Genomic DNA, 26659 nt, shown 5'->3' with positions numbered 1-26659 from the left:
ATTTGTTTCTCTGTGAACTGTCCATTTTTTTAGCCTATTGTTCTGCATAATAGTGGGTTTTTTCCTCTTTATTTCTAATTTTAGAGGCTCTCTATATGGAAAGATAGTAAATGTAAATTGTAAAAATTTTTATAGTCATTTGTCTTTTTGCCTTGCTTATCGTGTTTTTTGCCATTCAAAAGTTTTCATTTCTATGTGGTCTTATTTGTTACCCCTTTCCCCTTCTTGCTTGTGGATTGTTGAGTCATTTTTTGGTAATTTTTACCTGCTCCTTGGTTATAGCAGTTCACTCATCTTTTCTCTAGTAACTGTATGTTCTTACTTCCTTTCTTCTTTCTCTGTCTCTCTCTCTGCCTGTCTTTCTCTCCTTTCTGTGCATTTGTTCTGGTGTATGGTACAAAGTTTGGTTCCAATTTTCTTTTCCCATGTGTATATCCAGTTATGCCAACATTTCATTTAAAAGTCTATCTTTTCTCATTGATTTTAGCTGCTCTTTTTGGTTTTTTTTGTTGTTTAATGTACTTGTATATGTAATTGGGTCTATTTATGGATTTTCTGTTCTACTCCATTGGTCTGTATTCATGAGCCATTACAACATTGTTTTAATTGTATAAGCCTTATGTTTTAATATCTAGTAAGATTAGCTTTCTTCGTTTTCGTTTTGTGTTTTTCTAGCTTTTTTTTTTTCTTGTTTTTCTTCCAAATAAACTTTATAATCAACTTGTCTTACTCTGATGAGAAAAAAACCTGATGGTATTTTTATTTGGACTGCATTAAATGTATAGATTAATTTAGGGCATAACATGTATTTTTGTGATGCTGAGTCTTTTCATCCAAGAAGATGCCTTTCCTTTTTTTCAGTCCTACTTCCCTGTCTTCCAGGAATGTTTTATATAACTTTCCTCATATCGATTTTGGGTATATCTTGTAATTTTACATGTATGTATTTACTTTATTTTTTGATATTGTGTTTATTATATCTTCTCTCTAGGTTTTATTTTGATCTGTGATGATTATTGAATTTTGCATGTTAATTTTATAACCTGTTACTTTACCAAGTCATTTCATCGTTCACAGTAATTTTGCCATTGATTAGTTTGGGTTGTCTAGATGTATAATCGTATGAGATGAAAATTGAGAATTTTCTGAGCCTTTCCAAAGAATACAGAATTTTTCTAAGTTAACAATAAATGGGCAGTGCAGGTGTGTTTCTGGAGATAACACTTAGCTGCTTAATGGTATACTGTAGATGTTCCAGTCTGTCATGTGCCATGATCTGTGTTAACTGTATCATTTGTTTAATAACAGGAGTTAGAAAGGCAGAAACATATGTGTAGTGTGCTACAGCATAAGATGGATGAACTTAAAGAAGGCCTCCGACAAAGAGATGAGCTTATTGAGGTATGTACATGAACTGTGGAAATACTTAATTTTGGAAAAAAATGCACTGAATTGGATGAGGGCATGTGTGTTGGGAGGGAAGGGAGTTTAAATGCCACAAACAAACTTGTCTCTTCGCATTTGGCTGTACCCTAAAATCTTACAAACGTGAAACATGAAGGCAGGCTTAAAAAATTAATACTGTGAACCCTATAAATATTTCGCCTTTTAATAGCAGAAGCTTTTATAATTGTCTTTTATTCCTAAGCACATTGTTTCCTAAAGATATCTTAGGAAATGGGCAAAAGGAAACATTACAGAGTACCATGATTCTTTGGAATGTAGTGAATGCTATATTTGGGGACATGATTCTTGGGGAATAAGAAGTTTGATCGTCACTCAGGTAGGTGCATTTCTGAGATGGCTAAATGAAAAGAAGAAATTGTGTCAAGACGCCTGGTAGTAGACAAGAGGTGAAGGTTGCCCGGGGCTGTGACTCAGGTTCCTGGGGCGGAGGAGCTCTGAGGGCCACAGCAATATCCTAGGAGGGAAGGAGGAGTGTGGGCCTCCAAGAAATCTTTGAAAGCATGTATCATCCTTTTGTGCCTGCCAGCTTGCATGCATCTCTGTTTTTCTTTAAATGTGGTTTTCCTCTTGAGGTTGTCATTTTTTATAAATACGGGGTGAGGTTTGTTGGGAAGGGGTCACGCTCACTTTCTTGGTGAGGTTATCAAGCACGTCTAATGTTAACTTAGTGTTGATCCCGTGGTGATATCAGGAAGGCAGCTTTTTTTTAAAAAAAATAATCTATTTGTGTTTCATTTTTTAAATTATTTTTTATTTTTTGGCTGCATCAGGTCTTCACTGCGGCACACAGGCTCTTTGTTGTGGCACGCAGGTTTTCTCTCTGTAGTGTGGCACGCGGGCTCCAGGGTGCATGGGCTCAGTAGCTGTGGCACGTGGGCTTAGTTGCCCCAGGCATGTGGGATCTTAGTATCCCGACCAGGGATCGAACCCATGTCCCCTGCATTGGAAGGCGGATTCTTTACCACTGGACCACCAGGGAAGTCCCAGAAAGGCCAGCTCTTGACAAACCCGGAGATGCCACATGCATCACAGTCAACTCAGCCCTGTCCCTCGTCCTTCAGAACCACCCCCCCTTCCCTCCCTCTTTTTCTCTTCCCCCATGGGCCTGCCTCACTTAATCTCTCCCCCATAAATGACTTTAGAAACCATTTAATAGAAGAAAAGAACTGACTCTTTTTGTGGATTTGTGTTACTTTTTTTGTCATTCTTGAGAATAATTGAATTGAACATAGCCTGCTGAAAGCAGATAGAATTTGTGAATTCTAAATGCAAACACAGATAACCCTTTGAAAATATCAGATTACATGTGAAGTTAATTGTCTTAGTTTTTCCATATATGGAAAGAAGCATATTATCCAAACTCTGTATCCTGCTGGCAGTTAAAAATCACGTGAATTCTTCTCCCTTTTTGTCCTCTTTTTTGTGTGTGTCAACATGCCAGCCACTTGTTATTTCTTTTTCTAATTAAAATATGTACTTTTCCCCATATGATTTCCAAAGAATAATAAAACTACTTTGGGAGCTGCTTCTCAAATTCAGTAACTTATGTTAGAATTGCTTAAGTGTTCTAGTTTTTAGTTTGTTGATTGCATTTAAGAGCTATTTTAATGCTTGATTTTTACAGTTTGTCAGTATGGTTTCCAATTTAAAAGCCCAGGGTGCTGGGTATACAAACTTTAAAAACCTTAGTTTTAAGGGTTTTTTTTTTTTTTTGCGGTACGCGGGCCTCTCACTGTTGTGGCCTCTCCCGTTGTGGAGCACAGGCTCCGGACACGCAGGCTCAGCAGCCATGGCTCACAGGCCCAGCCACTCCGCGCCCCGAAGCCGTGTCCCCTGCATCGGCAGGCAGACTCTCAACCACTGCGCCACCAGGGAAGCCCTTAAGTACTTTTTATGTTTAGAATTAACATCCTTCAGATGTTAATATGCACATTTACTTATAACTGAAGAATCCTGACTTTACCAAAATAATGTTCTTTGGTCTTTAGAATGGAGAACCACGTGGTAAAGTAGATGAGAAATGTATGAGTAGGGAAAGTGGAAGATGATAATTTACCAATAATGCATAAAAGAACCTGCTAAATATAAGAGAGTATAAATTGAGCATCAGTGCCTAGTCAGAAGAGTTAAGAATTGCTAAATGCTAGAAATCTAGTTTTTCTAAAAACTGATGTGAAATATGTAATTTATGATGTTTCTGCTATCATAGATTCTGCTAACAGGAATTCAAAATGATTGAGCTATGTCCCTCTTGTAGTTTTTTAGTTCTTCTTAAAAAATAGGGTTCAAAACTACTGCTTGTCTGTGATAAGGATCATTTGTTCATAAGAAAATCTGAATTTCCCTCTCTAAAAGTGTAAGTTGTCCCATGTTTGGGGGAAAGGCACTTATGAGAGGAAGAGTACATGTGTGGAGCTGGGTGTACATCGAAGCCCCAGCTGGCTTGCTGCCTCATAGCTGTGGCTGGAGCAGCTGCCCCCAGTCCCCTCGCTTGCTGTCATACTGACACAGCGCCAAGACACTGGATGTCATCTTTCCTTTAAGACACTGGATGCCATCTTTCCTGTTGATCACAGACTTCCTGCTTTTGTTAAGTTTCTTTATCAGCTTTATTTTTGTTCTGTTTTCCTACCTCTAACCCCGTCCCCTTTTTCTTTCTGCTCTTTTATTACTTCTCTTCCCCTCTTCCTCTGCAGGAGAATCAGCGTGTGCAGCAGAGAGTAGACACCATGACAAAAGAGGTGTTTGAACTCCAGGAGACACTGCTTTGGAAAGATAAAAACATTAGGGTATGAGATCAAATTGGGCTTTGGCCCAAAGCTCATTGATGAGGAATAGACCAATGTAAATTTAACGTAGAGATTCCTGAAATTCTGTCCTTTGACTATTTTTAGAGCATTTATACAGAATGAAATATGAATAAGCAGAAGACAGAAACTTCCATGGGAAAACCTAATCCGATGCCTGGAAAGAACTCTTCTCTCCAGCTGACTCTGGGCTTGTAAAACCTACAAGTAGGAACTTTCTAAGGAAGTTGTTCTTTATTTCCCCAGGGTTTTTATGCAGAAACAGCCACAAGCATTTAATTCAAACTCTGTGGGTAATTTGATATCCTTACATTGTAAGAATTTGGATAAGAAGCAAGAGGATAGGGGGTGGGGGAAAAGTTATTAGCATCCCATAAATCTTTGGTGAATAAAATAGGAAGAGATTAAAATCATTTTAATTACAGAAGTGGATAGGAATGTAAGATTTGCTGGAGCTGCCAGACTATGATGTCACCTCTAATCATATCCTTGCAACTCCCTAAAGCAGGGGCCCAGATAAGGAAAAAGTCTTCAGTGCCTTTTTGCTAAGCCCTTCAGGTAGATTCCAAGGACACTGGAGCTGAAAAAATCCCTGCCAGTTCATCCCATGTGGCCTTTTGACTAGCAGCCACATACACCTCATGGCATATGAGCTCTCTGTTCCACAGAGGCTTAACTTGTCAGGGAAGGGCAGCGTGGAGGGAAAAGAGAGAAGGAAACCCTTGGCCTGAAGACATAGTTAGGAAGCCTCCGTTCTACCAGAGGTTAGGTGGGGTAGGGAAAAGCTGGCCAAAATCCCCGAGAGCACCTGTGGTGGACAGGCGTGGATGTGAAGCCCTCTGGATCACACCCTCCATAGTTAGGGGCATTCTGGTATCCAGGTCATTTCACACCTCCAAGGACCCTATCCTCTCAATAGACACTTGGGAAACAAAATTACTTGTTAAAGTGTGGTAGACCAAGCAGTTTTAAAGAAAGAAAGCTACCTTTTAAAGTTTCTGATGCTAAAATACCAAGTTCCTGTAATTCTGTCTAAAGCTGGAAAAACCTTCTGAGGTATTAATTAACAACTCTGTTAAGAGTTTTGAATTGTGACTGTGAACAACTGATTCTATTTAAATTTTTTACTTGGGAAATTTAAAATGAGACGTTGAAAAAGTGTATAGCAAAAGCAGGTAGTTTGTAAAGTTAAGTTGAAATCTGGTCACTATTTAGAATGGGCTTCTTTTAGGATTTTACATAATTTTCTTTAGCACAGATCTGCAGCTCCATGATTTCTATTTTGTATAATTATCTTAGCATATTAAACTGATTATTTTGGACCAGCCATAGAAAACCCCCAAATCTCTCAGTCCAATAGCTATTCAAAATAAAACAAAAATTTTTTTCTACCCAAAAGATGTACTGATGGTTACAGTATAAATAATTTGACTTTTAAATTTTCCTGCTATTATTGAATGAACGAGTGGGTATCTTCTTTCTATGTAGTATATAATAACATGTTCTTTTGGCTTTTGTTGTTGTTGTTGGCACCATTTTTCCAACAACATTTGCTTATTACTTAGTGTCTGTGTCACATTTATTTTAATTTTTTAAATTTTTTTATACAGCAGGTTCTTATTACTCATGAATTTTATACACATCAGTGTATACATGTCAATCCCAATCGCCCAATTCATCACACCACCACCACCACCACTCTGCTTTCCCCGATTGGTGTCCATACATTTCTTCTCTACATCTGTGTCTCAATTCTGCCCTGCAAACTGGTTCATCTGTACCATTTTTCTAGGTTCCACATATATGTGTTAATATACTATATTTGTTTTTCTCTTTCTGGCTTACTTCACTCTATATGACAGTCTCTAGATCCATCCACGTCTCTACAAATGACCCAATTTTGTTCCTTTTTATGGCTGAGTAATATTCCATTGTATATATGTGCCACATCTTCTTTATCCATTCGTCTGTCAATGGGCATTTACGTTGCTTCCATGACCTGGCTATTGTAAATAGTGCTGCAGTGAACATTGGGGTGCATGTGTCTTTTTGAATTATGGTTTTCTCTGGGTATATGCCCAGTAGTGGGATTGCTGGATCATATGGTAATTCTATTTTTAGTTTTTTAAGGAACCTCCATACTGTCTTCCATAGTGGCTGTATCAGTTTACATTGCCACCAGCAGTGTAAGAGGCTTCCATTTTCTCCACATCCTCTCCAGAATTTATTGTTTGTAGATTTTCTGTTGATGCCCATTCTAACTGGTGTGAGGTCTCACCTCATTGTAGTTTTGATTTGCATTTCTCTAATAATTAGTGATGTTGAGCTGCTTTTCATGTGCTTCTTAGCCATCTGTACGTCTTCTTTGGAGAAATGTCTATTTAGGTCTTCTGCCCATTTTTGGATTGGGTTGTTTGTTTTTTTAATATTGAGCTTCATGAGCTGTTTATATATTTTGGAGATTAATCCTTTGTCCGTTGATCCGTTTGCAAATATTTTCTACCATTCTGAGGGTTGTCTTTTTGTCTTGTTTATGGTTTCCTTTGCTGTGCAAAAGCTTTGAAGTTTCATTAGGTCCCATTTGTTTATTTTTGTTTTTATTTCCATTACTCTAGGAGGTGGATCAAAAAAGATCTTGCTGTGATTTATGTCAAAGAGTGTTCTTCCTATGTTTTCCTCTAAGAGTTTTATAGTGTCTGGTCTTACATTTAGGTCTCAAATCCATTTGGAGTTTATTTTTGTGTATGGTGTTAGGGAGTGTCCTAATTTCATGCTTTTACATGTAGCTGTCCAGTTTTCCCAGCACCACTTATTGAAGAAGCTGTCTTTTCTCCACTGTATATCCTTGCCTCCTTTGTCATAGATTAGTTGACCATAGGTGCGTGGGTTTATCCTCTGGGCTTTCTCTCCTATTCCATTGATCTATATTTCTGTGTTTGTGCCAGTACCATATTGTCTTGATTACTGTAGCTTATAGTATACTCTGAAGTCAGGGAGTCTGATTCCTCCAGCTCCGTTTTTTTCCCTCAAGACTGCTTTGACTATTTGACACACACTATTTTGTGTCTCCATACAAATTTTAAGATTTTCTGTTCTAGTTCCGTAAAACATGCCATTGATAATTTGATAGGGATTGCATTGAATCTCTAGATTGCTTTGGGTAGTATAGTCATTTTCACAATATTGATTCTTCCAATCCAAGAACATTGTATATCTCTCCATCTGTTGGTATCATCTTTAATTTCTTTCATTAGTGTCTTATAGTTTTCTGCATACAGGTCTTTTGTCTCCCTAGGTAGGTTTATTCCTAGGTATTTTATTCTTTTTGTTGCAGTGGTAAATGGGAGTGTTTCCTTAATTTCTCTTTCAGGTTTTTCATCATTAGTGTATAGGAATGCAAGAGATTTCTGTGCTTTAATTTTGTATCCTGCAACTTTACCCAATTCATTGATTAGCTCTAATAGTTTTCTGGTGGCATCTTTAGGATTCTCTATGTAGAGTTTCATGTCATCTGCAAACAGTGTCAGTTTTACTTCTTTTCCAATTTATATTCCTTTTATTTCTTTATCTTCTCTGATTGCCATGGCTAGGACTCCAAAACTATGTTGAATGATGGCAAGGGTGGACATCCTTGTCTTGTTCCTGATCTTAGAGGAAATGCTTTCAGTTTTTAACCATTGAGAATGATGTTTGCTGTGGGTTTGTCATATATGGCCTTTATTATGTTGAGGTAGGTTCCCTCTATGCCCACTTTCTGAGAGTTTTTATCATAAATGGGTGTTGAATTTTGTGAAAAACTTTTTCTGCATCTGTTGAGATGATCATATGGTTTTTATTCTTCAATTTGTTAATATGATGTATCACATTGATTGATTTGTGTATATTGAAGAATCCTTGCATCCCTGGGATAAATCCCACTTGATCATGGTGTATGATCCTTTTAATGTGTTGTTGGATTCTGTTTGCTAGTATTTTGTTGAGGATTTTTGCATCTATATTCATCAGTGATATTGGTCTGTAATTTTCTTTTTTTGTAGTATCTTTGTCTGGTTTTGGTATCACGGTGATGGTGGCCTCATAGAATTAGTTAGGGAGTGTTCCTTCCTCCACGATTTTTTGGAAGAGTTTGAGAAGGATGGGTGTTAGCTCTTCTCTAAATGTTTGATAGAATTCACCGTGAAGCCATCTGGTCCTGGGCTTTTGTTTGTTGGAAGATTTTTTTTTTTTTTTTTTTTGTGGTACGCGGGCCTCTCACTGCTGTGGCCTCTCCCGTTGCGGAGCACAGGCTCCGGACGCGCAGGCTCAGCCGCCATGGCTCAGCGGCCATGGCTCATGGGCCCAGCCGCTCCACGGCATGTGGGATCTTCCCGGACCGGGGCACGAACCCGCGTCCCCTGCATCGGCAGGCGGACTCTCAACCACTGCGCCACCAGGGAAGCCCTGTTGGAAGATTTTTAATCACAGTTCCAATTTCATTTCTTGTGATTGGTCTGTTCATATTTTCTATTTTTTCCTGGTTCAGTCTTGGAAGGTTATACCTTTCTAAGAATTTGTCCATTTCTTCCAGGTTGTCCATTTTATTGGCATAGAGTTGCTTGTAGTAGTCTCTTAGGATGCTTCGTATTTCTGTGGTGTCATAACTTCTCCGTTTTCATTTCTAATTTTATGAATTTGAGTCCTCTCCCTCATTTTCTTGATGAGTCTGGCTAATGGCTTATCAATTTTGTTTATCTTCTCAAAGAACCAGCTTTTAGTTTTATTGATCTTTGCTATTGTTTTCTTTGTTTCTATTTCATTTATTTCTGCTCTGATCTTTATGATTTCTTTCCTTCCGCTAACTTTGGGTTTTGTTTTTTCTTCTTTCTCTAATTGCTTTAGGTGTAAAGTTAGGTCGTTTATTTGAGATGTTTCTTGTTTCTTGAGGTAGGCTTGTATAGCTATAAACTTCCCTCTTAGAACTGCTTTTGCTGCATCCTGTAGCTTTTGGATCGTCATGTTTTCATTGTCATTTGTCTCTAGGTATTTTTTGATTTCCTCTTTGATTTCTTCAGTGATCTCTTGGTTATTTAGTAACGTATTGTTTAGCCTCCATGTGTTTGTGTTTTTTACTTTTTTTTCCCTGTAATTCATTTCTAATCTCATAGCGTTGTGGTCAGAAAAGATGCTTGATGTGATTTCAGTTTTCTTAAATTTACTGAGGCTTGATTTGTGACCCAAGATGTGATCTATCCTGGAGAATGTTCCGTGCGCACTTGAGAAGAATGTGTAATCTGTTTTTGGATGGAATTCTTATAAATATTAATTAAATCTGTCTGGTCTATTGTGTCATTTAAAGCTTGTATTTCCTTATTTATTTTCATTTTGGATGATCTGTCCATTGGTGTAAGTGAGGTGTTAAAGTCTCCCACTATTATTGTGTTACTGTCGATTTCCTCTTTTATAGCTGTTAGCAGTTGCCTTATGTATTGAGGTGCTCCTATGTTGGGTGCATATATATTTATAATTGTTATATCTTCTTCTTGGATTGATTCCTTGATCATTAGGTAGTGTCCTTCCTTGTTTCTTGTTTCTTCATTTTAAAGTCTATTTTATCTGATATGAGTATTGCTACTCCAGCTTTCTTTTGATTTCCATTTGCATGGAATATCTTTTTCCATCCCCTCACTTTCATTCTGTATGTGTCCCTAGGTCTGAAGTGGGTCTCTTGTAGACAGCATATATATGGGTCTTGTTTTTGTATCCGTTCAGCAAGCCTGTGTCTTTTGGTTGGACCATTTAATCCATTCACATTTAAGGTTGTCATCAATATGTATGTTCCTATGACCATTTCCTTAATTGTTTTGGGTTTGTTTTTGTAGGTCCTTTTCTTCTCTTGTGTTTCCCACTTAGAGAAGTTCCTTTAGAATTTGTTGTAGAGCTGGTTTGGTGGTGCTGAATTCTCTTAGCTTTTGCTTGTCTGTAAAGCTTTTGATTTCTCCATCGAATCTGAATGAGATCCTTGCTGGGTAGAGTAATCTTGGTTGTAGGTTCTTCCCTTTGATCACTTTAAGTATATCGTGCCACTCCCTTTTGGCTTGTAGAGTTTCTGCTGAGAAATCAGCTGTTAACCTTATGGGAGTTCCCTTGTATGTTATTTGTCGTTTTTCCCCTTGCTGCTTTTAATAATTTTTCTTTGTCTTTAATTCTTGCCAATTTGATTACTATGTGTCTCGGCGTGTTTCTCCTTGGGTTTATCCTGTATGGGACTCTCTGCGCTTCCTGGACTTGGGTGGCTATTTCCTTTCCCATGTTAGGGAAGTTTTCAACTATAATCCCCTCAAATATTTTCTCTTGTCCTTTCTCTCTCTCTTCTCCTTCTGGGACCCCTATAATGTGAATGTTGTTGTGTTTAATGTTGTCCCAGAGGTCTCTTTGGCTGTCTTCATTTCTTTTCATTCTTTTTTCTTTATTCTGTTCTGCAGCAGTGAATTCCACCATTCTGTCTTCCAGGTCACTTATCCGTTCTTCTCCCTCAGTTATTCTGCTATTGATTCCTTCTAGGGTAGTTTTCATTTCAGTTATTGTATTGCTCATCTCTGTTTGTTCTTTAATTCTTCTAGGTCTTTGTTAAACAGTTTTTGCATCTTCTCGTTCTTTGCCTCCATTGTTTTTCCAAGGTCCTGGATCACCTTCACTATCATTATTCTGAATTCTTTTTCTGGAAGGTTGCCTATCTCCACTTCATTTAGTTGTTTTTCTGGGGGGTTATCTTGCTCCTTCATCTGATACATAGTCCTCTGCCCTTTCATCTTGTCTACCTTTCTGTGAATGTGGTTTTTGTTCCACAGGCTGCAGGATTGTAGTTCTTCTCTCTTCTGCTGTCTGCCCTTGGTGGATGAGGCTATCTACTTGGTTTTGTTTTTTTTTTTTTTTTTTTTGCGGTATGCGGGCCTCCCACTGTTGTGGCCTCTCCCGTTGCGGAGCCTCTCCCGTGTCTCTCCAGACACGCAGGCTCAGCGGCGATAGCTCACGGGCCTAGCTGCTCCACGGCATGTGGGATCTTCCCGGACCAGAGCACAAACCCGTGTCCCCTGCATCAGCAGGCAGACTCTCAACCACTGCGCCACCAGGGAAGCCCTAGGCTTTTTTTTTTAATTAAACTTTTTAAAAATGTTTGAGGTCATTGTAGATTCACATGCAGTTGTAAGAAATAATACAGAGATCTTGTATGCCCTTTATCCAGTTTTCCCAAAATGTAACATCTTGTAAAGCTATAGTACAACAAGTGTATTGACCTTGATATAATCAAGATGCAGAACCTTTTCATCACCATAAGGGGTCCCTCCCGTTGCCCTTTTACAGCCATATCTACTGCCTCCCCTTCACCATCCCAGGTGCTGTCAACTGCTAATCTGTTCTCCATTGCTATAATTTTGTCATCTTAAGAATGTTGTATAGATGGGATCATACAGTATGCAGCCCTTTGGAGTTACATTTTTTTCACTCAGAATAATTCCCCTTAAGATTCATCCAAGTTGTTTCATGCATCAGTAGTTTGTCCCTCCTTTGACTTAAAAGAAATTTTTTTAATTGTGGTAAAGTCCAAAAAAATAACAGAAAATTGACTGTTTAAATGTAAATGTAGAGTTTGGTGGTATTAAGTCCATTGACATCGTTGTGCTACCTCACCATCATCCATCCATAGAAACCTTTGCGTTTTGCAGAACTGAAACTGCCCATTAAATAGCAACTCCCCAATTTCCCCTCCTCCAGCCCCTGGCAGCCACCCTTCCACTTTCGTTTCTATGAATTTGACTACTCTTGGTACCTCATAAAGTGGAATCATACAGTATTTGTCTTTTTGTGACTAGCTTATTTCACTTAGCATATATCCTCAGGGTTCAGACATGTTGTAGCATGTGTCAGAAGTCCTTCCTTTTTAAGAATGAATAATATTCCAGTGTATGCTTGTACCACATTTTGTTTATCCGTTCATCTGGATGCTTGGTTGCTTCCACCTTTTTGCTATTGTGAGTAATGCTGCCGTGAACATGAGTTTGCAAAACTCTCTTGGTGATTTCTTTTGGGTATGTACCCAGGAGGGGAATTGCTACATTATATGGTAATTCTATGTTTAATTTTTTGAAGAACAGCCATACCGTGTTCCATAGCAGCTGCACCATTTTATCTTTCCACCAGCACTGTACAAGGGTTCAAGTTTCTCTGCATCCTTGACAACACTTGTTTCCTCTTTTTTTCTTTCTTTTTTTTTTTTTTTGATAGTAGCCATCCTAATGTGTGTGAGGTGGTCCTCCCTTGACTTTTAAAAGACACATTTTTAAATATGATCTGTGACTACCTAATATATCACTTGTCTCTAGTAGCTTCATTATCAAGATTTAAATTTAGTAACTCCATGAAGGAACATGGCCATTATTCTCATATTAAAGTTCAGTTTTCTTTAGTTCTTTCATTGATCCTAGTGGTCGTACCTCTAGCACCAGTGTAGTTCTGAGCACCCAGTGGTCATGCGTATAATCAGTACATATGAAGGGCTTGTATATCCCTATAGCCCAGAACAAGGCTCACTCCCATTCTGACTAAAGATATTTGTGCCTGTATGTAATTATAACCTGTTGTCCAAAAGTTCAGCCTTTAGGCTTCTTGACACTAGAATTTGAGGTTAGGTCAGGGGTAAAGAATTACTTAGATCTCCACAAGCATGTACTTTTTACCCTAAAAAAAAAAAATCTCTAGGAACAATTATGGAATACAAACACAAGGGTAGTGATTATATGGTCAGGTAATACAGAGGATTTCAGATCCAGTGTGAATACATTTGGTCCAATTATAAGGTACTTCAGTAGTCCTCAAACTTTGTGGTGAAATGGAAGGATTTGCAGGATGTATTTTATTTTCCCATCCATAATTATGGGAAGATGAAATTTAAAAGTCCAAAAGTAAAGATAAAATCTGCTATTAGATTGGGAAGAGGAACAAATGGCATGTACTAGCATTTGCTAGAATTCTGGGTTTCAAATTGGTCTGTTCCTAACGGGTCTTTTATCTCCAGTGGTGTTTCTACAGAGCATGTTGTGACAGTGGTTGCTGACCCAGTTACGTGTGGTGACGCATGGCACGACTATGCACACAGATACCATAACCCAAAATAGCCAACGCAGCAGAGATGAGAGTGGCTGTCAGTAGATGGGAGAGTATTGCTTGGGCTTTGTTGTCCTAATGTTACACTTGCAAGTAATGTAATGGAGTGTTAATATTAGCTTGGAGTGGTAGAGTAAATGCCTTATGGTGCTAGAAACGCAGATTGTTAACTTACACACAGACTGTAGACACACAGTATGAATGTAAATTGTTGAAAGGAAGTTAGATGTTCATGTTGCAGTTTGGGCAGGTAAGGAATAGGACTTGCCCTGTGAACTACTTTTCCAGTACTATCTGGGATGACAATAAGGGAACATAATTGTGGCCTTCATGGGGCGACGATAGATAAAGAGTACACAAGGGCTTTGGAACCAAAAAGAACTGGATTCATTTTCTGGCTTTACCAGTTACTGTGACTTTGGGTGAAAACGTAGCCTCTCTGAACCTCAGTTTTCTGATCTGTGAAATGGGCATAAGGAAAGTACAGGGTATATAAGGGAGAAATTAAGTTAAAAATATATGAGAGAAATTATATGTATGTTTAACACCTGGAGCTACACAAATGGCAGTTGCTATCATCCATTATTTACTTATTGGTTGGAAAATAGGATTATAGTGATTTAAAAAGTTGTCCAGCTATTCAGCAGTCAGTGACTAAGCAGTTAGCCCACTTCTAAACTCTGTAAACCAAGAGGAAAGTTACCCGTTGTAGTTTAACTTCTTAGATTAATGGGAATGCTGGTAGAAAACATTAAATATAGGAACAAATGTGCAGAGAAAGGCTTTTTCAAATAGCGCAGCTGTCAGATACCTGCACAGACTGCGTATCCTGGGTGGGTTCTGAAGTATGGGGTATTTTATTACACAGAGTAACAGTATGTCATTGTTGACCAAACATGTGTTCCTGCTTCTGCACCACTGTCCTGAGCTCTGACAGTGTGAGATTTAGGCAGTGGTGGGAAAAATGGAACCCAGTCTGGCTTTTCCTGAGCCTTGCTTGCATCTTACGCACTGCAGGCAGGGTGCTTGACACTGAGTACTCCTTTCAGCCTGTGCCCATAGGATGCTGCTGTTATTATCCCCTTTTCCAGTGAGGAAACTGAGGCATAGGTCAGTTAATAGGTGCCAGGACTCAACGTCCTGTTTCCAAACCCATATTCTGCTACCTGCCATAGGTGGACTGTATTTATTTTGTCAGTATTTTATTTTGGTTTTTCACATTTTGAAGGTATATCAGAAAACCAAATAAACCTTAGTTATTATTTTGTTAGTTAAATTAACAAAAACAGATCCTTGAGAATTTTGGGGGGGGGGGAGATTAGTTTTTTTTTTTTTTTTTTTTTTTTTGCGGTACGCGGGCCTCTCACTGTTGTGGCCTCTCCCATTGCGGAGCACAGGCTCTGGACACGCAGGCTCAGCGGCCATGGCTCACGGGCCTAGCCGCTCCACGGCATGTGGGATCTTCCCGGACCGGGGCACGAACCCGTGTCCCCTGCATTGGCAGGCAGACTCTCAACCACTGCGCCACCAGGGAAGCCTGAGATTAGCTATTTTTAATTAAGCGGTATCTGAGGAATATTTTACCGTACTCCTGGAGAACTATTACAACGGCCAGTATTTAATTAAAATACCTTGTATATATACTGGTTGTTTTCCTCCAGAACTAATTTTTATTTTTTAAAAAATCAAGTATATTCTTGAATATACTTTAGTTTAACATGAAACGTGGGTTTTTTGGTCTACCAAACAAACGTACTTAGGAGGTTTGTAAGGAAGACTTTATTTTAAGTATTGCTAAATGACTGAAAAAGAAAGATTTGTTTTCTTGCCTGATGTGATAAGCATGTTTTGCCAAATTTATGCACGATTAACCACTTACTATTAAAACTTTCTTCTGGAGATAGATACCCGTATAACTGTGTATTTCCTCCCATATCTAACTGCTTGTTTCCAAAGCTTTTAATGCTTCCTTGTCTCCTATGCCTTTATCTTTTTTGAATTTGAATTAGGTACTTCTCTGCTACCTTTCACTTGCTCTTTTTCTGTGCCGTTCTTTCTCTTGCTACCCTGTCTAAACCAGGCCCTAGAGAAACAGAAAGAATACATTGGCTGCCTTAGGAGTGAGCGGGACTCGCTCAGAGAGGAGCTGGCCGAGCTGAAGGCAGCAGTGGAGACGGGAGAGGTACGTGAGCTCCCCCGCGCGCCAGGCCCTCACTGCTTTGTTCCTCCTTCCTTCCGTCCTGTCCTCTTTCCAGCCTGAATACAAAGCACAGTGTTCACTCCTCAGCCCAGATTTGGTAGGTGTGAGTCCTGTCTCTGCAGAGCTAGATTCCGGGTAGCTAGTGCTGACCAGGTGTTCCCGTGGCAGACATGTGTTGTCGCAGGGTCAGTCGCCTCACTGCCATGTTCTCCTTACCTGGGGGCCGTTTTTTGTGATGGTGGGTTTCTTCCTTTCCGCAGAAACATGGCTTAGTCATCATCCCCGACGGCACTCCCAACGGCGACGTCCACCAGGAGCCAGTGGTAGGAGCCATCACTGTTGTGTCTCAGGAAGCCGCTCAGGTCTTGGAGTCGGCAGGAGAAGGGCCACTGGGTAAGACACCGCCACTGTATTGACTTGGATTAATGCTGTCCTCTTGGACTTCCAGCTTGTTCACATCCTCTCTTGGAAAACAAAAACACACCAGGTCTGTCTGAGCCTTATCTAGGTCCCTAACGGCATGAAATCTGGGCACACTGTCTTCAGACATCCTTGACCTTGGGAAACCAGCATTGGGGTCATTGACAGGCAGTAAGTGTAACTGTAAGGCCCCTGGTTGGAAGCACTGTGGGTGTATACATGTTGCTTTTTCACTTAAATACAACCTTCTGCAAAGAGATAATCCAGCACATCCTTCCGGGGGAACCAGTGGGCTGGTCGGCAGCTTCCAGAGTACGTGTAAGTTTCTTCTTCCTGGAGCATCTGGTTTTCTGTCCTGCTACTCATGCCAGGATTCTGTAGCTCTTTGCCACTGCATTTCTTAAGGCAACAAACAGACGACCAAGAAGATATCAGAGGAGTGTTATTCCAGAGCAGGGCTTCTGAGCCTCTTAAGGGCTAAGCCTGTTAAATTTGACCCCTTGAGAACCTAATGACACCTGTCTCAGGAAACCACTCAGATGCCCATCTGTTGCCTCCACTAAGATTCCTATTCTAGAGAATAAGAATGGCACAAGTAGATACTGTATCATCAGCTCACTTTTGTATTAAAAAATGATCGTTTTTTCTTCTTTGTCCTATTTTCATATATATGTAGGTTTCCTAGAAGAATAGATATACTATAATATAAAGGGGGGCGGGCAGCCAAAAATCGTTTTAAAGGGCACATTCTCTAACGTACAGAATTCTGGAAGTGTAACTGTCGAGAACTTTGATAAAGCAGAGGATGCCGGCGAGGTGAGTGAGAGCTGCCGTGGGGAATAGACTGAGTGTACAGCCACGGGCAGCTCAGATGGTTTTCTCTGCCTGATGGGAGGTGCCGAAACATTTGGCCATGACCTTGGTGGATTGTGGGGAGTGCTGGCTGGGTGTCAGGTGCTTTTGTAAAAAACTCATCTGTAGGTGTCCCCTCAGTCCAAGGGCCCTACTTTTTTTTTTTTTTTGCGGTACGCGGGCCCCTCACTGCTGTGGCCCCTCCCAATGCGGAGCACAGGCTCCGGACGCGCAGGCTCAGTGGCCATGGCTCACGGGCCCAGCCACTCCGCGGCATGTGGGATCCTCCCGGACCTGGGCACGAACCTGTGTCCCCTGCATCGGCAGGCGGACTCTCAACCACTGCACCACCAGGGAAGCCCCAAGGGGCCTATTTTAATGCATGTTGGGAAGAAGCAGCCCTCCCCTCAGGCCAGGAGCAAGCCCTAGCAGTCCTGCTACCAAGCCTCAGATGGCTCTTTTGGGTTTTTTGTTTGTTTGTTTGTCTTTTTAAGATGTTGGGGGTAGGAGTTTATTAATTAGTTAATTTATCTTTGCTGTGTTGGGTCTTCGTTTCTGTGCGAGGGCTTTCTGTAGTTGCGGCAAGTGGGGGCCACTCTTCATCGCGATGCGCGGGCCTCTCACTATTGCAGCCCCTCCCGCCATGGAGCACAGGCTCCAGACGCACCAGCTCAGTAGTTGTGGCGCACGGGCCTAGTTGCTCCGCGGCACGTGGCATCCTTCCAGACCAGGGCTCAAACCCATGTCCCCCGCATTAGCAGGCAGACTCTCAACCACTGCGCCACCAGGGAAGCCCCTCAGATGGCTCTTGACGGCACACATCTTAGAGTTGGTCCCCTTCCCTCCCCCAACTAGCTTTGTGGGCCTCTGCTTCTTCCATCATTGTGTTCCTGTTTTCTTTGCTCTAGCACCCCTCTCAGGCCCATTCTTAGCCCCTGCCTTCTCTCCCGTAGTTTTCTCCTGCTAAGGGCTTAAGAGCCTGTGGGAGTACCCTTGGCTTTGAGTTGTCTATCTACTGGTAAAACTTGCAAATTTTTGAAACAAGGAAATGATCTTTGTACTTCATTTTGTCTTCAGATGGAAAATCACTGCTCTTGGGAGCAAATGTTGTATTTAGTGCCCTGATAAATATCAGTTGTGTGGAAATATGTGTTGAATAATTAAGTACTTTTCCTTTCACCATTAAAGCCTTCATGTCTTGATATTTAGAGCTATGAACTGTTTATCAGATGTTTGCTGTTTGTGAATTTGAAGAATTATTTTAAATTGTTTATGTACTACAACATTACAAATTTTTCATTTGTTTTAGATGTAAGGCTACGAAAACTTGCTGGAGAAAAGGAAGAACTACTATCACAGGTAAAGGTATTCTTCTCATTGGAAGGGGATATTAATTGTAACTGACTAAATCATATGGTAAAATGTTAGCAAACTAAAATGTACACTAGAAAGAAATGTGCTTCTTTCAAACATCACTACTCAAGTAAGAGTTGAAGGATAAAAAGATAATTTATCTTTGTTGTCTCCTGTTCTTTAAAAAAAAAAGGACACGAAGTTTAAGGAGTCAAATAGTTTTAAAAGCCTGTTCTGAAGACAGAAGTGCCCTGCCCTGCCCTCTCCCCACCTCCAGCCCCGACCGTCGCTTTTGCTTCCTTTAGCTGATTCTTGTGGTGTGTACCGCCCTTGTATGCTTCTATATAACATGCTTATGTTGCTTCTTGATTGTTCTGTTTAAGGCTGCTCTGTTGACATCCCTCTATGGGACGTAAGGATTTATCTTTCCTTCATCCCCTCTCCCTACCACACGCATGTATACTTTCCATTCCCACATCCTCCTAATAAAGGAGCAGTGAGATTCCAGTCTGTTTACGTTATCAGGACTCTGTAAACACTGCTCACAGTGGAGCCATGGAAGATTCTAGGATTCATCTCCTTCACAACTCCTTAGTTCGCCTGAAGTTAGTATTGTGGTTTTTCTTGTCATTTGCTTGGTTTCCTATGTATTTGTTACTAATCTAGCTGCAGACTCTCCAATAGTCGTTTCAGTCCACTCTTGGTGTTTTCAGATGCATCAGGTATTCCCTCAGTTCCATTTCTTTTGGTTCTTGGTGCATCTGACTCACACTCCCCCGGGACAGAGACGTGACCACCTTTCACCATCATCTAGAGTTTCCTTTGCCTGTGCTCCAGGCTGGAGCAGCATCTTATGCCTCCCTCCTTCTGTGTCCATTCTCTTATTCTGGTACATCCCCCAGTAGCTTCCTGAGGAAAGAGTTTTGGGGCTGTAAATTTTTCCTAACTTTGCAGGACTGAAATGTCTTCATTTTGTCCTCTTACTTGATTAACAGTTTGATGGGGGTATAGAATTCCTCATTGTAATCATTTTCATTCTTTTTTTTTTAACTTCTTTATTGGAGTATAATTGCTTTACAATGGTGTGTTAGTTTCTGCTTTGTAACAAAGTGAATCAGCTATATATATACATACATCCCCATATCCCCTCCCTCTTGTGTCTCCCTCCCACCCTCCCTATTCCACCCCTCTAGGTGGTCACAAAGCACCGAGCTGATCTCCCTGTGCTATGCGGCTGCTTCCCACTAGCTATCTGTTTTACATTTGGTAGTGTATATGTGTCCATGACTATCTCTCACTTCGTCCCAGCCTACCCTTCCCCCTCCCCATGTCCTCAAGTCCATTCTCTACATCTGCGTCTTTATTCCTATCCTGGCCCTAGGTTCTTCAGAACTTTTTTTTTTTTAATAAATTGCTTCATTGTCTTCTGGCCTCCTGCACGGCTATTGAGAATTTCAAGGACATTTTGATTTTTGATCTTTTGTCCATGACCCGTTTTTCCCTCTCTGGCAGCTTGTACCATACTCTCCTTTCTCCCTAGGGTTCTCAGATTTCAGTGATGTGGTTTGGAGTTTTGCGTGAATGCATTTATTGTGTGTGCTTCTCCAGGCACATGTAGCTGCATAGATATAGGCATGGAGTGGGTAGAGAGATTTTACCAGGTGAGCATAATAGGGCAGAGGAGGTGAGGGCTTGTGCGAGAGAGTGATGATGACGGACCTGGAGATTAAACTGGGTAAGGAGGTTTGAGGGAAATCCAGGAAGATATCAAGGCACAGCAGAGAGAAGATGGAAACAGTGGACTATAGGTGCCAGTGGGGTTGAAGGATTTTTGGAGTTGGGTCCAGAGGGAATGAGCTGGAAAGATCAAGAGTAGTGCTTAGAGAGAAGATATATGGAACTGAATTCAGTAGGGACTGCTGTTGTCTAGTGGTGAGATCTGGTATATGACGGTGGAAGTGAGAGGCTGAGGGCAAGGTGGGATACGTGGCAAGATCCTTGCTCCAGAAACTAGAGATCCAATGTAGGAGAGATCACACTTAGATGTATTTTGAATTTGCCAACAATTAAGGCAGGAGTAGCCTGGAGATCATGTGAGTTAGGAGCTAAAATGGTGACGAAAGAGTGGGGAGATGGCAATGATGAGGTGGGGTTAGTACTTATAATCTGAAGCGATGCGATTAGGAACTGCATTAGGAATTCAGGGAGGCTAGAGGGAGAAGAGTTTGTAACAGCAAGGAACACAAGAAGACACCTGATCCATTCTCAGGCTGAGAGGTGGGCTGAAAGGACAGCCAGGCTGCAGAGGAAGCAGGCCCCTCAGGGGAGGGCAGGTCTCTATTAGAGCACCGATGGGGTAATGGGGATGCACAGAGAGGGTGGAGGATAGTCCAGAGGGTGCAGTGCAAGAGTGTCAGGCTTTGGGAAAGGTTAGGAGATGAAGACAGAGTAGGGCTTGTACCGGGCCTTTTGGGAAGGAGTGCAGGAAAAGGGACGACAAGCCTTTTCGAGACGGACATTGAACAGGAATGATTGAACAGGAATGATGGGGATGATGAGATTAGTCCCGGTTGACCCGAGGTAGATAGTGATGTCATGGTTGAAAGGGCAGAGATGTCTGGGAAGCACAGATTTAGTCCCAGTGCCGAGCTCACCCTTTCTCCATCAGGGGAGGGGCAGACCTGGTCCGAGTGCTGAGCTTTCCCTTTGACCCCTGTGGATGGAGCCGAGGACAGCTGGGGAAGCCACCTGGAACTCTGAGCACGCAGACTCACCTTTGACCCCTGATGATGAAGGACGCAGGAGGTGTGGGGACGCTTGGTCTTGGTCCGGAGGTGGCCCACTGTAGGAGAGGGCAGACTTGCTCTGATTTGTGCTCCTTCCTGGATCTCTAATGATAAGAGTTGTAGGCATTTGGAGAAACATGACTTCGATTTGATTTGGGGGTGGCGAGGGGGATCAGACCTCGGGACAGATACTGTTTCTCTCCTGTTTTTCCATCCCTTTTCGTCTCATTTGTTCTGCTTTCTAAAAGATATTCTCACCGTTATCTTCTCATTTTTATTGAGTTTCTATTTCTGCAGTCATTTCAAGGATGCAGATATTTTCACTTATCTCAGAGGGTATTGATAGGCTGGTTGGTTTGCTTCCTGATTCTTTTTTTCTATCTGCATAGTTTGTTTCCTTCCAGATGTTCTTTTATGTACATTTAGTTGGTCTTCAGTTTAAAAGTAGAGGACTAAAAAGCTGGTGGGCAGCTCTGAGCTTGTGGGTAGGGTTCGTCCAAGTTTCTGTGAAGCCTGATGTGGCTGGGTGTCTTATTGGGAACCTTAGATGTGGTTATGTTGGTCTTTAATTTTAGGCTAGTCAGAGAGTTCTAAAGAGAGAGATCCCCGTCCTGTAAAGAGAGAGATCCTGTCCTGTTCCTGAGCTACAGTCCTAGCTGGGTGTGCAGTTTGGGAACTGAGGGTGGACCAGAGGCCTCAGCATGCAGTTCATTTCTGTCCGTCTAATCTTATTTTCCACATGTGAGACTCTTGTCTCCACCTGGGCCTTCTTTTCTCCCAACCCAAAGTCCCTCCTAATTTTATTTTTTAGTTTATTTTGTAAATTTTAAAAAAACCTTTATTAGGTTATAACTGGCATAAAGTAAGCTGCACATACTTAAAGTGTACAGATGTACATACCTATATTAGTTTCCATAACAACACACCACAAACCGGGTGGCGTAGAATAACAGAATGTCCTCTCACCTCACAGTCTGGAGGTGAGAAGCTCTGTGTCAGCAGTGTGGGTTCCTTCTGAGGCCTGTGATGGGAAGTCAGTTCCAGGCTTCTCTTCTAGCTTCTGGCATTTTGCTGCCCATCTTTGGGGTCCCTTGGCTTGTAGATGACATTCTGTGTCTTAGCACATCTTCCCTCTGTGCCTGTCTCTTCATGTGGCATTCTTCTTATAAGGACACCAGTCATATTGGACTAGGGGCCCACCCTATTCCAGTGTAACTTCATCTCAACTAAGTGCCTCTGCCGTGAGTGTTTCCAAATAAGGTCACATTCTGAGGTACTGGGGCTTAGGACTGCAAAATACGAATTTGGGGGGGACAGTTTAACTCACAGCAATACCTGTGAAACCATCACCACAATCAAGATGGTGAAAATATCCATAACTTTGCCAAAGTTCCTGTGTCCCTTTGTAAACCTTCCTTCCCCTCCCACCTCCCTCCCTCTCTCCAGGCAACCACTGATCTGCTTTTTGTCCCTTCAGTTTGCATTTTCTGGAGTTTTTCACACAGCATATACTCAGTTTGAGATTCACCTTGTTGCTGCACGTATTAGTAGTACGTTCCCTTCTTTGGCTGAGTAGTAATTCCGTTGTATAAATCGACCGCAATTTACTTATCCTTCTCTTGATGGACATTTCAGTTGTTTCTTGTTTGGGGCTATTAATGAATAAGCTGCTATGAATGGCCTTTATTTTGGGTAAAATAAGGTAGATTATGTAGCTGAACTCAAAAATATATTTCCAATTATTTCTGTATACAGTTTTTCTAAATAAGAATATTTAGCCTAACTCTAAACAAGAAACCTCTAACTGCCCATGAATTTTCCATTTTTAATTAAAAAAAAAGAAACTCCTAAGATGTACTTTTCCACAGAACTACACAAATAATAAAATATGGCTGTTTTAACTGGGACACCTGGTCCTGGAGCTTGCTCCTTTTGATAATTAGTTCGTAGCTGATCTCCAGCACCTGAGCACAGCGTGCCCCATGGCAGGCACTCCAGGAAACAGTTTCTGAATGAATGATTTGTGGCCTTATTCTAAGATGTGGACACCAGGCCAAGCACCTGTTTCATTTGAGAGACTGGATCTCACACATAAGCCTTTACTTCCTCTTCAGATTAGAAAACTGAAGCTGCAGTTGGAGGAGGAACAGCAGAAGTGCTCCAGGAGCGATGGCACAGCAGGTGACCTGGCGGGACTCCAGAATGGCTCGGACCTGCAGCTCATCGAAATGCAGAGTAAGGCTGGGGCCGGGCCGCCACTGACCCGCGCGGGGCTGTGTCCCGGACGTGGTTGTGAGCAGGCTGTTAGAGCCTGCGGTTCTGAAGACTGGTTAGTTCTCAGCTGGACTAGAAAAGCCATCCTGGTCAGTCATGGAACTGAAGAGGTTTCTACTAGGCTGTGTGCTTCCTGGGGTGACAAGGCCTGAGAGGTAATGCTCTCCCCGCTTCCTGGCAAAGTGATTTCTAGAACATTTTGCAAATAGTGACATCATGACACTATCCTTTCCCACATCCCCGGGTCATCTGTAAGCACCCTTCCTAATGACATGTTTTTCTATGGAATTTATCTTAGATAACTGGAGGGGAATATATTTGGAACTAACTCACACTACTCTGGAGTAGTTTCAGAATTTTCCCAGAAGTAGTCTTGTTAACCCAAATTAATCTTTATTAGATGGAATTTAAACCAAGGCCACAAAGTAAGCCTACTCAGTTTACCCAAATTATTTCAGTTGTTCTGCCTTTCTACTTTTGACCCCATATCATTTTAAAGTGCCTACGGTATTCACAGTAATCCCCACAGCGGGGAGATTTTAGCAGCCATTCATGTACAGTTAGATAATGTATAATCACACAGGGGAGACACCTATTTTTCCAATTTGAATAAGGTTTTTCTGATAACTTATTTTAAAATAGTGGTTATTCCATGGCCCTTTTATCTAAATATTCTGAGTTAGGCCAAATAGACAAGCTTTTTGAACCAGGCTTATTAAAACTAACTTATTACTATTAACTTTTGAGGTTAGTATCATTTCCTCTATTGGATATCAGTTGGAACCCTTGTGATATAGTTCAAATATTTTGTTCTAAAAATACCGATTTGGAGTGGAGGGTAGATGAAAAGAGGGGCATAACAAAAGGTAGGTTGACTAGTTAGGAGGTTGTGATAGTGACCAACACAGTCCAGTGGCCGCCAGCAGTCTTAGAGAGAGGGCAGTGCACAGATTTGTAAGGGTTTGACCTAAAACAGCAAATTCAAAAGGAATCATATTGAGGAGGAATGGGTGTGCATTGACGTGTGACATCTTCCCAGAGCGGGCACCACGACAGAGCTGGCGTCTGTGGCAAGCAGGGCAAGTGACCGGGGTGGGGCTGTGACCCAGGTGAGCAGAGCAGGGCCGGGCAGGGCTGGGCTGGGCCGGGCCTGGCATGTAGCGACAGAAGCAGGCAGCTCCCCTGCACCGGAGGCCGGGACAGGAACCTGGTGACTCTCAGTTCTGGACAGCTGCCTTGTCTGTAAGCATGGTGTTTGGGGATGGAATTTCAGAACATGCATGAAATAAATGGCTGAGACCAGGGATTTATACTTTTGAAAACAGGAAGGAATGAGTGGTTTGGTGAGAAGGAAGCAGCACATTTTGATAATAAGTTGCTGGAGTTAAGAATTAAAAAACAGTATCCTAAAGCTTCAGTTTTAGGCCCAGAAAAGGGAGTAGTTCTCTTTCGCTACCAGAGATGGCTTTTGGGGAGAGGCTTTTATAACCACATTAATTTTAGGGTGACAGTAATTATCCAATTAGAAAAACCTTTTGCATTAAAGATGATGTGGGTAGCTTTAACCTTAGTTTTATGGAAAAGTAGAAAAGTTCTTAAGTAGGGTGGATTTGGTTTATCTCCTGCAAACCTTATGATTCCTATTACAATGTAATTAGCTCAGAGTGATTTTTGTTAAATTTGGATTGCTGGAATTTTTCTCCCCCAGCATTTCTAAGCTTCTCATTTTAAATGGTTTGCTTCTTAGGTCAGATATACAGCTAATGATTTATATAGCTCTATATCCTTAACACATTATCACAACGTATTACTGAAAAGCATTTATTTTCAGTAAATATTAAGCGTACATTACGTGCAAAGCACTTGGCTAGAAACAGAGGTAGATGCAAGAAGCCAAAACAGGGCCCCTGTCCTTACATATCTATATAATGTTAGGAAAGCATGATGTCATAAAAGAGAGTCCAAAAAAATGCAACAAAGGAAGGAGAAGCTCGAGTTAACTAAGGAGAGTCATGAAGGAGGTGAAAATTTAGCAGGACCTTGAGCAGGACCTTAAAGGTTGGTTAGACTTAGATCAGAGGTGGGGAGAAAAGGGCACTTGGGCTGTGGGGGGGAGCAGGATACCTGGGGATATGGGAAGGTGTAGGGCTGGGGGCAGGGAAACTGGAGCGGGGGGCGGGGGCCTGGTCCCGTGGGCACAGAGGCTCCCTGGGCCCTGGGGCTGCAGGTAAGGTTGGCAGGGGCCCTGCTGCGCTGACAGGGCTCCTTGCTTCAACCTCTACCTGCACACATTATGGCGTGAAGAGAGAATTTTCTTCTAAAATAGCTGTTACAACACAAGTGCTAGAGCTTCTCATAGCATAGATGCGCCAGAACCTGTGCTGCAGGAGATACCGCAGTTGCCTGTGGGCATGTGTGCTTTGTCTTCTTCCTCTGCACGGTCCTCTCCTGTGCTGCAGGGGGCCTCACTGCCTCACGTTCACACCTTCACCTCTGTGATATTCTCTTCTGTTCTAGGAGATGCCAACAGACAAATTAGTGAGTACAAGTTTAAGCTTTCAAAAGCAGAACAGGATATAACCACCTTGGAGCAAAGTGTAAGTCCTTCTTGTGTACGGTACCAACACATCTGCTTCCTGGATCTCAGTGGTTAACCCCATGAATGCCTAGGTTTTTTGAGCTGCCTTTGCAGTTGAATCTCTATGAAAGCTCTAAAGTGGAAAAGCCAGCAGAGAACACCTGATAGGGCATTTCAGCCTTTTCTATGAATGAATGAGACTGAAGCTATAATTCTGTTTCTTGTAGCTGTTTCAAGAGCCTTCAAGAAGATTGTAGTTTATAACATAATCCCTTATTGTATATTTCAGAAAGTCTCTCGGGGAGTCTCCTCCTGATGTTACTATGGCTTTTAAACAATACGGTTGTCGTAAAACTTAACATGGGAAATCGGCCCTATAATGACTCCACAGCTGTCATCCTCTCTAGGGACAGTTCTAGATGTATAAATAGCAGTCGAGTTCTGAGAGGACCTCTGACTCCCCCTGAAGGGACTTGTTAGTGTTAGATTCTTGGAATCTGTCATGACATTGTATTTCCATCTTGGCTGCAAAAAAGTGGTGGTTCCTAGTGCCAGCACCAGAGGCCTGTGTTCTCATATTTACAGATCAGCCGCCTGGAGGGGCAGGTGCTGAGATATAAAACCGCTGCTGAGAATGCGGAGAAAGTCGAGGATGAACTGAAAGCAGAAAAGAGGAAGCTACAACGAGAGGTACTTGCTTTTATTATGCTTCTTGGAATACTTTCCTAAAAAGAAGAAATCCTTTGGCGATAAAGTCTTTGCTGCATAAGGACTTTAATCC

At 41.6% G+C, this 26659-nt stretch overlaps 1 protein-coding gene across 4 annotated transcripts in view; it reads left to right on the top strand.

Annotated features, from left to right (window-relative positions):
• Positions 1-26659, top strand: part of LRRFIP2 (LRR binding FLII interacting protein 2) — a 122873-nt gene that overhangs the window by 91498 nt on the left and 4716 nt on the right. For 3 of the 4 annotated variants that reach the window (XM_032648088.1, XM_032648089.1, XM_032648090.1), the window contains 6 exons: positions 1309-1401; positions 15876-16008; positions 18197-18246; positions 23141-23261; positions 25818-25897; positions 26464-26568. In XM_032648088.1, the coding sequence (XP_032503979.1) occupies positions 1309-1401; positions 15876-16008; positions 18197-18246; positions 23141-23261; positions 25818-25897; positions 26464-26568 (582 nt within the window). Of the gene's footprint in view, positions 1-1308; positions 1402-4163; positions 4257-15495; positions 15598-15875; positions 16009-18196; positions 18247-23140; positions 23262-25817; positions 25898-26463; positions 26569-26659 lie in introns of all 4 variants that reach the window. The other variant, XM_032648091.1, reaches the window with a different exon arrangement.

The sequence above is a fragment of the Phocoena sinus genome, chromosome 11, assembly GCF_008692025.1.
Source record: "Phocoena sinus isolate mPhoSin1 chromosome 11, mPhoSin1.pri, whole genome shotgun sequence".
Taxonomy (NCBI): domain Eukaryota; kingdom Metazoa; phylum Chordata; class Mammalia; order Artiodactyla; family Phocoenidae; genus Phocoena; species Phocoena sinus.
This window is presented reverse-complemented; position numbering and strand designations above follow the sequence as displayed.